The 11564-nt window shown below is 54.4% G+C and overlaps 2 protein-coding genes across 4 annotated transcripts; both read right to left on the bottom strand.

Moving 5' to 3' along the window:
• Nucleotides 1-898: 898 nt before the first annotated feature.
• Nucleotides 899-4145, bottom strand: LOC110594346 (cyclin-L2). The gene is made up of 6 exons (XM_021718214.1): nt 3818-4145; nt 3520-3624; nt 3185-3326; nt 2546-2657; nt 2362-2448; nt 899-1921 (listed from the first exon to the last, which is right to left on the bottom strand). Exons 1-6 carry the CDS (start codon nt 3908-3910, stop codon nt 1567-1569), a joined length of 894 nt encoding a protein of 297 aa, XP_021573889.1. The 5' UTR covers nt 3911-4145; the 3' UTR covers nt 899-1566.
• A 92-nt stretch (nt 4146-4237) lies between these two features.
• LOC103271852 (cyclin-L2) lies at nt 4238-10325 on the bottom strand. Of its 3 annotated transcripts, XM_021718215.1 has the most exons (7): nt 10005-10325; nt 9702-9776; nt 9427-9536; nt 8423-8543; nt 6327-6391; nt 5738-5751; nt 4238-4575 (listed from the first exon to the last, which is right to left on the bottom strand). In XM_021718215.1, exons 1-7 carry the CDS (start codon nt 10293-10295, stop codon nt 4532-4534), a joined length of 720 nt encoding a protein of 239 aa, XP_021573890.1. In that variant the 5' UTR covers nt 10296-10325; the 3' UTR covers nt 4238-4531. The 3 variants fall into 3 exon arrangements, with proteins under 3 accessions (XP_021573890.1, XP_021573891.1, XP_008067540.1); XM_021718216.1 differs by lacking the exon at nt 4238-4575 and having other exon boundaries at nt 4625-5746; XM_008069349.2 differs by lacking the exon at nt 4238-4575 and having other exon boundaries at nt 5156-5751.
• Between the last annotated feature and the right edge of the window lie 1239 nt (nt 10326-11564).

Here is an 11564-nt window from a genome sequence, read left to right as displayed (position 1 = left end):
CTGTAGTTCTAGCTACTTGGAAGGCTGAGGTGGAAGGATCACCTGAGCCCAGCAGGTTGATGTTGGGGTGGCTGTGAGCATGCCACCGCACTCCAGCCTGGGCAACAGTGTGAGACTCCAACTCAAAATAATAATAATAATATTCCAGGCAAGGGCAGGAGGTGGCCAACCAGGGCCTGGCAACCTTGGGGTGGAAGACGGTACCTCTCCAGAGTCCATATGTCAGTAGGAGAAAGCCTCGGGAGAGGGCAGGATGAACAGAGCATCTGCTCTCCCCCCTCTCAGGGATTAACCAGGCTCTCGTCTTCAGGGCCATGAGGTGACCTCCAAGTGGGAGTCTCGCCTCCCTGTGTGGCCTCTACCTACAGGTCTCCCTGGGGCTGGAGCGGCCCTATCTGTCCTTGATGTGAGCCAGTGAGGGCTGTCCCCTCCTGGGGTGCAAAGGCTGGGCAAGGGGGTAGGGCCCACAGCCACCCCTGGACCCAAGCTGGGACTATCCTGTGGCGCTCACCCTGCACCCCATGTCAGGACCTTAGTCCCCTGGGAAGGGGACCAAGCCACCCCCACCTCCAGCTTTTGGTCCTCTGTCCAGGCACTGGACTCAGGCCTCGGGTCTGTAGGGTGCCATGAGTTAGGAAGGGACCCACTGTGTGAATGGGCAGAGAACTGGAAAGGGCCCACCATCTAGACTGGCAGAGGCTGGGGAAGGGCCCACCATCTGGACCAGCAGAGGCATGGGCCTAGCACGAGCCTTGGAAAGAGCATATCAGGGACCCAGGGCTTTAACGGAGCAAGGAGCAGGGAAAGCCGCTCAGGCGCAGCCTAGAAGGGCTCGTAGCTGTGCACATGCCCACTCACACAACAAGCACACAACCACCACCTAGGAATGCGCTGATGCTCCGGTGTCCTGAGAGTTATTTATTCAACCACGTAAAATGCATATATAGGAAACTTCTCTATTTAGGAGCTGGTGGCCTGCACTCAGCATTGCACAGATAAAAATATACGACTTTTCACACAGATCTAAATACCTTCACATTTTAAAAACCTGAATTCTCTACACAAGTTTTAAGCTGACAGGATTTGGGTTCTGAGTCTTCAGACAGCTCCAACTTGTATTGAACATGTTTATTTACAACATGGATAGAGTCAGGGCTGTAAGGCCATGTTCTCATTGTGAAACACTGGAGTATGTACACACGTACAACCTAATATAGGCAAAGGTTCTGAAATCATCCTTGGCTTCACGTAATTGAGTGTTGGTTGGGGGTGGAGGTGGCCGCCAATAGCACCAAGCCACGCCAGAAGGGGCGCGCATCTGTTCTTCTGCCAAGCCACTAGGGGCTGCTGCCAAGCTGGGCCCTGCGCTGACCCAGGTGTGCCCACACCCCAGGCCAGGCTCTCAATTCCGCTTTCAAATCCATCTCAAGGTCCAATCAAAAACCATGTCCAAAAAGAATCATGCCACAAAGCCACTCATGCCGAGGCGTGCACGATGGGGTGGAAGGGCGGCCAGTAGATGCCCTCAGGGAAGAGCCCAAGGCCAGTCAGTCACTGGACCCCGCCTCACCTCCGGTGTCGGCTGTGCCCAGGGTGGTCCCGCTCATAGCGATGGCCAGTGCGCTCGTATGACCGTGAGCGCTCCCGTCGCTGATCTCTGTAGTAATGACTTTTCTTCTTATATTTTCCAGAATTATCTGCCCGCTCCCGTGACCTGCTTCGAGAACGGGACGAGCTCCGGCTGCGAGACTTGTGTGGCTTCTGGGTGGGGTACTTGCAGTCCTTGGACTTCCGGGAGCCCCTCCCCTCGGAGCCCTTGTAGGGGGCGCTGCGGTGTGCCTGTCTTGGGGGAGAGTCACTCCGGCTCCGGGAGCGGCTCTGTGACTTGGACCCACCAGATGTGGAGCCACTGTCGCTTTTCCTGTGAGAGAGGACAGGACCAAACACGAATGACCATCTGTCCCAACCAGGCCCAACATGCACAGGTTCTCACGGCAGCACAAGCTCCAGGTTTAGGGAAACAAGAAACCACCCCAGGTAAGAAGAGCTATCACTTTGGGAGGCAGAGGCGAGAGGATTGCCTGACCTCAGGGGTTCAACACCAGCCTGGGCAACTTGGCGAGACCTCGTCTCTACAATAAATCAAAAAATTAGCCAGGCATGGTGGCACGTGCCTGTAATTCCAGCTACTTGGAAGGCTGAGGTGAAAGGATCACCTGAGTTCAGCAGGTCAGGGCTACGGTGGCTGTGAGCATGCCACTACACTCCAGCCTGGGTGACAGACTCCAACTCAAAAAAAAAAAGAGAGTTGTCCTATCACCTCAGAACACACCCACCCCGCCAGGAGCCCTGAGGCCACACCTCCTCTTGGGAGAAGCAGATCGCGATGCGGACCTCGAGTAGCTCTGCCCCCGGCTCCGGCTCCGGCTCTCTCGCCCCTTTGGCAAGCTGTGAAGAGGAGGAGCTAGTTGTGCACCTGGGCCACCCCAGCCAACCACCCCCACCCCTGACCACCCCACCAATCCTGACGCCCTGGGCATCTTACCCATTTACCGGGCTGTCGGCTTTGGTCTTCTTGGTGCCATCCATCCTCCTCTTGGGGTTCTTCACAGAGAGCGGGGAGGGCTTGCATCCCTTTCCTTCTTTGGGGGACTCCACTAGAATCAAGTACAAGAAGTTCAAAGGCAACAATCGGAAAGCTCTTCTGGTAAAAAAACAAAACAGAGCAGGATGAAGGCCACGGCCATGGGTCTGGCGGGACAAAGGTCTGGCAGGACCCATCAACCACACTTTCTGCTCCCAGTGTAGGAGCCAAAACAAACACACGTCAAAGACACAGAAGGCCCCAGGACCAGGCGATGGGCAGCCTGCCAAATGCTAGGGTCTGACAACACAAGCCACAGCCCCAGAGCCTAACATCTTCATTAGATCACAAGTAAGTGGCAAGAGGGTCACAAAAGCATTCCAGAAAGCTGGGCCACATTCCTTGCTAATGAAGGCACAAAGACCAAGTGCTTCAGGGCCCATCTCATCTCAAAAATCACCACTGGGCAAGCCAGTGCTGCCAGCGCTCACACAAGCTGCTGGACCAATTCCCAAAGGAACGTGGAAGGAGCACATGCTGCAAAGCCAAGGTTTGGGAGAGTCCAGCTTCACGCTTGGAAGCAGACACCCGCCTACATACCCAGCTTGGGTGCAGGCGAGAAGCCTGCTGTGCTGTCAAGAGCCTGGGCGCCTCCAGGCAGCAGGCCACGGGCCTGTGCCTTGGCCTCCTCAATGGCCTGCTTCCTCTTCTCCACCTCACTCTCCAGGCGAGTCAGGTCCACCTGCAAGGGCCAGACCCTGCTCAGTGCCAGACACCTCAAAGGCCAGACCCCCGCCCTCCAGAGCCAGACAGCTCAAAAGTCAGACCCCGCCCCCTCACCCAGAGCCAGACGCCTCAAAGGCAAACCCTCCCAACCAGAGCCATAACGTCTTTGGCCAAACATAAACATGGACATGATAGGAAGAAACAAGAACCTTCTTCCGTGTGTACAGCTGTAGAATTTTTAAGCAGATTTCTTGAATTTCTTCCTCAGTCACTCCAAACAAAAGAAACCAATGGGGACGATTTGGCAACGGGATCTGTAAACATAAACACAGCCACTGCTGGGTATTTCTAAACAACCTCAAGGCTAGTAAGACTCGGCAATATAAGACAGCCTGCTGGTCGAGAAGTCTTGGCACAGAAGGGCATAACTTGGAGAACAGTACGCCAAAGTCTGCTGGCAGCTGGAGAAAACATCAGCCCAGACTGTCTCCCAGAGCCAACACTGACCTCCAGCGTCCGGGCAGCAAGGTAGATGCAAGCACAGGCGATGCTCTCGGGCTGGAACCGCACGAACACATCTGTGCGGAGGCTGTCGTTCATGTAGTTCCTGAAATCAAGTGCAGGAAAAACTGCAACACCCCCATCCAGGCCATGTGCACGATCTAGACTGAGTGCTACACCTCTAAGTGTCTATGACTAAGACTAGGGCCAGACATTCCTGTGACTCTCAAGACTGAATGAGAAACGTGCTAGCTGCTTTTGTTTGAATACAGGACAGAAAGGCAGAGAAATTATCGGGGGAAAAAAAAGCTGGCTGAATGTCAGACAATACGTGTTGCTATGAAAGAGAACCGACTTTAACTTGACTTTTCCCTCCTTTGGCCTGCTCTCATGCAAAGCGCAATGCCTCAGAAAGAAAATGTCTACTGCCGTGGTTAAAATGCATCTGATTAAGGAAAGCTAAATCTCAAAATCCATAGTGCAGAGAAACATGCAAACTCAAATAGATGGCTGAGCACGGCCGCGGGCTGTGGAGAAGCGGTCCTCTTCACGCCTTCACGCCTTCCCTTGAGCGCACGCCTGCACCTCCTCTGGACGGCTGAGCTGCAGTTTCCACGAAGAAGTCCACTCGGAAAAGGGAAAAACGCCCTTGGATGCCATCAGAGGCATGGCATGGCATGCAGAGGAAGGCTCAAGGCCAAGGAAGTCCTCTTCTCAGGCTTACCAAAGAACTGTTTCCAAACTGTCCCATTTCAACAAGGAGTCTTAAAATGAACATTCATAAAATCAGACAGAAGCGACAAATACTAAAAGTTTCATCACAATTAGTACATTCTTAAAACTTCATCACATTTAGAACATATAAAGGTACAAAATATACGTTTTTAAAAAGTTAAAACATTTAAAAACTGGCTACATCTTTAGCGTTTTCCTTTAGATATATTCCTCTTAAGATTTAATAGACTAAAGTCAGACCTTATACTAGCTTTATCAATATTGCAAAAACAAATGATTCATTCCATGAGAAGATAGGTCAACAGGTTATATATTTACTGCTCCTAAAATAATGGTGAGCCTTGAAGTCAGGCTGCACCCACAGCTGAGTGAAGTCATGCTGTGATTTGGCTGATCCCCACACCCACCATACCTTTGCCTTAAATAAACCCTGGGGAAGGTAACATACAAACCAACTCAGAGATTTCTAAATGATAAATTTGCCAGGTGCCTCCTGGGGCACCTTGCTCCAGGTGTAGAGCGGGAAGTATGCATGACAGCAGGGCAGCCAAGCACTCCGGGAGCAACTTGGAAAGTGAACAGCTCAAACACGATAAGCATAACCATTGGTAACTTTTTTGTTTCTAATAAAAAGTTTGTGGTATTCAAATAGTGATCATTTTAAACCATCAACTTTCCTAAAATCAAACAAGATCCTCAAAACATGTATAGATAAACTTACTGCTATATTTGAAATAAGTTACAATCTTTTAAAAAGTGTCCATGGAGTTTAAAGATGCACACCTTTTACAAGAATGTGTCAAGCTTAGCTGCTGAAAAGCAGCTTCAGGACTTCCAGAAATGACATAATCCCATGCTGACAGCCAATCTGCCACTTCAATTCTTACAATATCCCCAAAACATTTAAAGAGAGAAAGGTACTGCATCTTTATCGTACAAGTACAACAATTTTAAAGGTCAAGACAGTTATCAACTCTAATCAGTACAATTACCAAAGCACGACAGAGGATTAACAAGAAGCACAATCGTCAGAGAAACCACGAGCAGCAGTCGGCCGTGACTATACTATCGTGCGCATACCACCAGTCTAGAGCCAGCCTTCGGTGGAGAGCCTGCACTGGATTGGCTGAAGACGCCGCTGTCCCTGCACCAAAGCGCTTGGACAGCAGAGGAGAAGTCTTAGTCACTTACCCTCAGAGGCTACCCTTTGATTGAAAGAGTACAGAAAAGAAAAGTCAAAATAGGTTCTCTAGGAAGCACGTCATAGCACCAGACAATTCAGTCAGCAAAAATATGACCCCTATAGACTAAGCTCCATGGGAAAAACTCGCCTAAACACCCCAAACACTACACCCTACCTCCAGCTTCACTTCTAGCACATGCACTGCTCAAGTCAGTCCCAGGACTGCAGCACAGCCTCAGCCCCCTTCCTCCCCTGGGACGCACTTTGGGGGAGACGCAAGCCCACCAAGTATTCACAATGAAGCCCTGTTACTGCTGCCTCCCCAGGGCCAAGTCAACAGCCCCCAGAGGGACACCCACTGACGGCATTCCCCAAGGAAGCCCAGGGCTTGGGGAGGGGCGGGCCACCTACCGTTAAGCCAGTGCCTGACACTTTGGGAGTCTGATTGGAATCTATACAGCAGGAACACTGGGTGCTGGGACAAACTTCAGCCCACAGCCAAGTCATGGGACCAACCACCCACTGCCCACGTGCCTCAAGTCAACATAATCCTGCACTGCCCTTGCTGGTCTCGTATGACAAGGAAGGCCGACTTACCATGATGTCTGGACCAGGTGCTGGTCACGCTCACACTCTAACACCTGGAGGTACATAACGATTATCTGGAAGATATGGGTCACGCAGTTATTACTGGGAAGCCCAAGCGCGCAGCATTCAGACCTCATGGGCATCCACGCAGCAAGTAAGAGCCTCACGCTGGGTTCCAGGAGCAGCTCTGCTCACACAGCCAGCGGCCAGCTCTGCTGGAGGGAAGCTTTTGCTGATCGCCTGCCGCCTGCATGCAGCCAGGCGTGTGCACGAGTGCGCACGAGGCGCTGGAGTGTGCACCCCTGGCGCAGAGGCCTCATTCCTCACGGGCCGGCTTTTCATTCTGGTCTTCAACCTTTTTCACCGGGAGGCTGTCCTGTCCTAAACACCTCTGTGCCCAGGTACCACCTCACAAAATACTTTCAGCAAAGAAAGTACAGTTGGGTAACTTGCCAAGAATTTGAATAAATGCTAAATTCAAAGAAGCGAAAATACAAGGAAATCCACCAGCAAGAAGGGGATGCAACCAAAGGTGCACATGATCATCTTTTCTGTGCAGTGTTTGTTTAAGTATAACACAGAAAATACCCACAAAACTGCACGCTTAGAGTACGTGGTCAAGCTCCTTCACCAATGCATGCTACAACACTGCTTTACCTCCTTTCAAAAAAAAAAGGTTCAGCCGGGCACAGTGACTCATGCCCATCATTCCAGCACTTTGGGAGGGAGAGACAAGAGGATTGCCTGAGCCCACCAACCTGAGCAACTTGGCGAGACCTTGTCTCTACAATAAACCAAAAAATTAGCCAGGGGTAATAGCCTGCCCCTGTAGCCCCAACTACGTGGGAGGCTGCGGTGGCCATGAGCATGCCACTGCACTCCAGTCTGGGCAACAGAGTGAGATTCCAACTCAAGAAAAAATAAAATAAAATAAAAGAACAAAGTAAAAAGGTTCAAAAGTATCCCAACCCCCCCACAAGAAGAAACACGGCTATCACTAAAGCAACTTTAGAAAATTAGCTGTAAGCCAGGCTCGGTGGCTCAGCCTGTAATCCCGTGCCTTGGGAGGCTGAGGTGAGTGTATTGCTTGAGCCCGCAGGTTTGAGACCTGCCTGGACAACTTGGCGAGACCTCATCTCTATAATAAATCAAAAAATTAGGCGGGCGTGGTAGTGCGCGCCTGTAGTTCCAGCTACTTGGAAGGCTGAGGCGGAAGGATCACTGGAGCCCAGCAAGTCGAGGTTGTGGTGGCTGGGAGCAGCCACTGCACTCCAGTCTGGGTGACAGAGTGAGACTCCAACTCAAAAAAAAAAAAAAAAAAAAAGAAAATTAGCTGTAGCTGGGCATGGTGGTTCATGCCTATAATTCCAGCACTTTGGGGGAAAGCAAGACTGCCTGAACCCATGGGTTCAAGACCAGCGTGGGCAACTTGGAAAGACCTTGTCTCTACAATAAATCAAAAAATGAGCTGGACATGGTGGCATACACCTGTGGTTCCAGCTACTAGGAAGGCTGAGGCGGAAGGATCGCCTGGGCCCAGCAGGTCAAGGCTGCGGTGGTGTGCCAGTGTACTCCAGCCTGGGCGACAAAGTGAGACTCCAACCCAAAAAAAAAGAAGTTGGGCTCGGTGGCTCAGCCTGTAATTCCGCGCCTTGGGAGACTGAGGTGAGTGGATTGCCTGAGCCCGTGGGTTCAAGACCTGCCGGGGCAACTTAGCGAGACCTCATCTCTACAATAAATCAAAAATTAGACGGGCGTGGTAGCGCACATCTGTAGTTCTGGCTACTTGGAAGGCTGAGGCGAAAGGATCGCCGGAGCCCAGCAGGTTGAGGCTGCGGTGGCCGGGAGTGGCCACTGCACTCCAGTCTGTGCGACAGAGTGAGACAACTCAAAAAAAAAAAAAAAGGAAAAAAAGAAATGCTACTCAAATCAGCAGATATTACCAGAAGACTGAGTTGAGAATTATACTAGGATTACAGATATAAACTGGAAAAACAAGCCAGGGACTCATTCAGGCCTCCCCAGAGCCCTCAGCCACACTGAGGCAGAGGCAGGGGCTAGAGGAGGGACTTGGTGACTCACAGGGCAGCCGGCCTCACACCCACCTTGTGAGGATGCTTCACATGAACGCAGAAACCCAGCTCTTTGAGAACACGTCTTTCCGCCTTTATGATTTGGTTCTTTAAGTTAACGTAATCTTGGTCCAGTACTAGAGGCACAGGTTTCCTGCAAAAAGACAAGGCACGCGGTTGGGACATGGTCAAACAAACAAGGTCTTCCACCCCCCATAATTACCCCCAAATGGTAAGACTCTTGACATCAACACCACCATGTAGATGTCACTATTATGGCCACGTACTTTAGCAAAACCACAAAACCTCTTCGTCTCCAATGCAAACCCACTTATTCCTTCCCCATCTTCTACCATTTCCTCACAGATAAACAAACCCTCCGGTGCCCAATCACAGACTGAACATACCAAGGGTCTGCACAAGTGCTAAATGCACTTTGGCTCAAAACTCAAGGACACAGGTTTGAAGTTGAACAGACCACCAGAGCAACAATGCAAGCACAATATTTTAAAACAGATGAAGCTGTGTTTCCCAAGAACTTTCATGAACTCCAGGAGCAGGAAGTCTGGGCCATGGCCGAGGGCAGTGGTTCTCAACAGGGACAATTCTGTTAACCCAGGGCCCTGAGGCGATGTCCAGACACTTCTGGCTGTCTCACTGAGGAGGGGTAGCTCCAGCATCCAGGGAGAGAAACCAGGAATGCTGCTAAGGACAAGCTCCTACCGAGAATCACACAACCTGGAATGTTAGCAGCGCTCAGACACTCTTAGACAAGAAACCAGAGGGCTGCTGCCTGTGGGCACACCTGGGAGGCAACACCAGCAGAACATGGCTACAGCAGGGGCACCAGCCTGTCCCCCAGGAAGCAGCATCTGCGGGATACCCTGAGCAAGCCCTGTCCCGAGAACTCCATACATGAATGAACACCCCACCAACTTAAAACCTTACGCACTGACTTTTGCTACAGAGATGACCGTGCCATGTAATAACCACACAAAACGAGAAGGACGCTGAAGACAGCTCTCGTAAAGACTCACTTTTTCTCTCTCAGCTGCCGAAGTCGATGAAACACATTCATGACGTCCCGGATGCGTCTTGGAGCCTCTTCTATTTTGGAAGCCAAGTGAACGCAGGCCATCGACACGTGCTGAAACGAAGCATCGACACGCGGACGCGGCTCCCACCCGTCCGATGCGGACAAGCCATCCCGATGGCACCCGGAGGGGGAGGAGAGGGGCCGCGGGAGCCGCCAGCACGGTTCGGCCTGGGGACCGGCACGCACCGCTCTGGGAACCGACGGGGGAAGCCTCACCTCCATGGAGTGCTTCACGAAGGACTTGGTGTAGAAGAACCGCTGGAACAGCACCTGGCCGGTAGCCATGGCCACCTGGAGTAAAGGGAATCCCCACCCGTGTAAGCGCACGTGCGGGGCCTTCGACCGAGTCGCCGGGTTGCTGGCTCCCCACGCAGACCAGACACGACGCAGCCCGGGCCTGCCCGCCGGGCGGGTCGACGCGAAGGCCGGGGCGGGGTCCCGGTTGGGTCAGGTCGCGCGGGACGGGCCCGCCGCCGCCCGGCGGTTGCCCGGGCCCGAGGCAAGCGGCCGCGCCCTCACTTGCGGCAGGCGGAGCAGGATGCCGGCCGCCTGGATGAGCTCGCAGCCCACCACGCGGAGGTCGGTCTCCGTGTCGGTGTCCAGGCCGCTCGACATGGACGGCGTGAAGCGGAGCTTGTCGTCGGGCAGAAGGCAGTTCTCCAGAGTAATGAGCACCCCGGAGTACAGCCTGTCCCCGATCAGCACACCCTGCGAGCCCAGGGGCGCGCCCGCCGAGCTCGGGGCGCTGGCGGCTGCCGCAGGGACCGCCGACCCCGGAATCCCGGCCGCCGCCGCCGTCGTCGCCGCCATTTTGTGCCGCCGACTCCCCTTCGGCTCCTTCCCGCAGGGCGTTTCCTCGCGACGCGCCACCACCGCGACCGCCCGCCCCGCCACGTGCCATTGGCTTGGTCTGCGAGCGCTGCGACGCTGCCTTGCCGCAATTGGCTATGCAACCTGCCCTTCAGTGACGTGGCCGACGCCGGCGCCGGAAGCCGGCGCGGGAGGAGCGGGCTCGTTACCCAGGGGGCTCTGCGGCCGCGGCCCGACCCGGAAGTGCGTCTGCCGGGCGCGAGGGCAGGTCGGGGAGGGTTTGTCTGGGCGCCCCGAGTAGGGCCGGGTTCCTCGACAACGCCCACGTTGGCCCAGAAACCCCGGATCGCACGATCTCGCGTTTCGGAAGTACCGAGGGCTGAAGGTCCCCCCCAGCTGTTCCCCGGGCGCGGTAGGGAACCGGAGGGTGGCGCGCCAGCCCGGTGAGTGTCCCGGCCGCGGGCGGTGTCATCGCTCCAGGCCTCACCTGGTTGGCTTTGGGAGCGTGTCAGCTCGGACTCCTGCAATATCCTGTTTCCGAAATTCAATCCCGAGGAGACAGGGCCGGGGTAACTGGAAACTGGGCGCGACGTTCCCGCGGAGCCTCCCACAGGTGGGGCCCCGGACAGGTGGGGCCAGCGGCGGGGTCGGGGGCTGAACGTCCGACTTCACTGACCTCGGCCCATGTGGTCCCACTCCCTGCCCGCTACCCAGAGCAGCGCTGCTGTCTCCGCTGAGCAGGACGGGGAGACACAGTGATCACTTGCTGCGGTTACCCCAGAGCTCAGCCAAGGCTATTTATTACAGGGACACACCGTGAAGGCGGTGGGGGAGGCCTGGGCGAGGGGGCAGGTTGGGGACGGCAGACGAGGCTGGGCGGGGAAGGAGGTTGGAGACCTGGGTGGGATGGGGGCCGGTTCAATCGCTGAGCTGCCCGTGACCACCAAACTCAAACCCAGAGGCCGCCGCTGGACCCCGGGCCAGCTGTGGGGCCAGCGGCTCTGGCATGAGCCTATCCCCCAGCCCAAACGGTATCAACCAAGACCCAATCTCACCTCTTGGCCTGCCCGGGGCGGTGGGCGTGGCTACAGTTCGGGTATCCTCTTTTCCTAGGCTGGCAGCTGCACTGTCCAGCAGAGAGGAATTTTCTCTGGAAGCTCCCCCCACCTGGTTTCTTACTGGCCCTGCCTCTAGCCAGGCGGGGCCAGGCCTTGGAGCTGGGGACAGGGGATACGAAGGGAGTGGGTGGTTGAAGCAGTCCACAGTGGT

The sequence above is a fragment of the Carlito syrichta genome, unplaced genomic scaffold (genome assembly GCF_000164805.1).
Source record: "Carlito syrichta isolate Samal-C Ts95f unplaced genomic scaffold, Tarsius_syrichta-2.0.1 Scaffold311945, whole genome shotgun sequence".
Taxonomy (NCBI): domain Eukaryota; kingdom Metazoa; phylum Chordata; class Mammalia; order Primates; family Tarsiidae; genus Carlito; species Carlito syrichta.
Note: the sequence above shows the minus strand (reverse complement) of the source record. Positions and strands in the feature narration are given on the sequence as shown.

Coding starts and splice junctions, on each gene's coding strand:
- LOC110594346 (XM_021718214.1), bottom strand. CDS start 3,910: ATGAACGACAGCCTCCGCACAGATGTGTTCGTGCGGTTCCAGCCCGAG. Junction 3,625..3,817: donor TTGCTGCCCGGACGCTGGAG/GTCAGTGTTGGC, acceptor TTATGTTTACAG/ATCCCGTTGCCAAATCGTCC. Junction 2,449..2,545: donor GCCGACAGCCCGGTAAATGG/GTAAGATGCCCA, acceptor TCCTCTTCACAG/CTTGCCAAAGGGGCGAGAGA.
- LOC103271852 (XM_021718215.1), bottom strand. CDS start 10,295: ATGGCGGCGACGACGGCGGCGGCGGCCGGGATTCCGGGGTCGGCGGTC. Junction 9,777..10,004: donor TCCTGCTCCGCCTGCCGCAA/GTGAGGGCGCGG, acceptor CCTTTACTCCAG/GTGGCCATGGCTACCGGCCA. Junction 8,544..9,426: donor CGGCAGCTGAGAGAGAAAAA/GTGAGTCTTTAC, acceptor GTCTTTTTGCAG/GAAACCTGTGCCTCTAGTAC.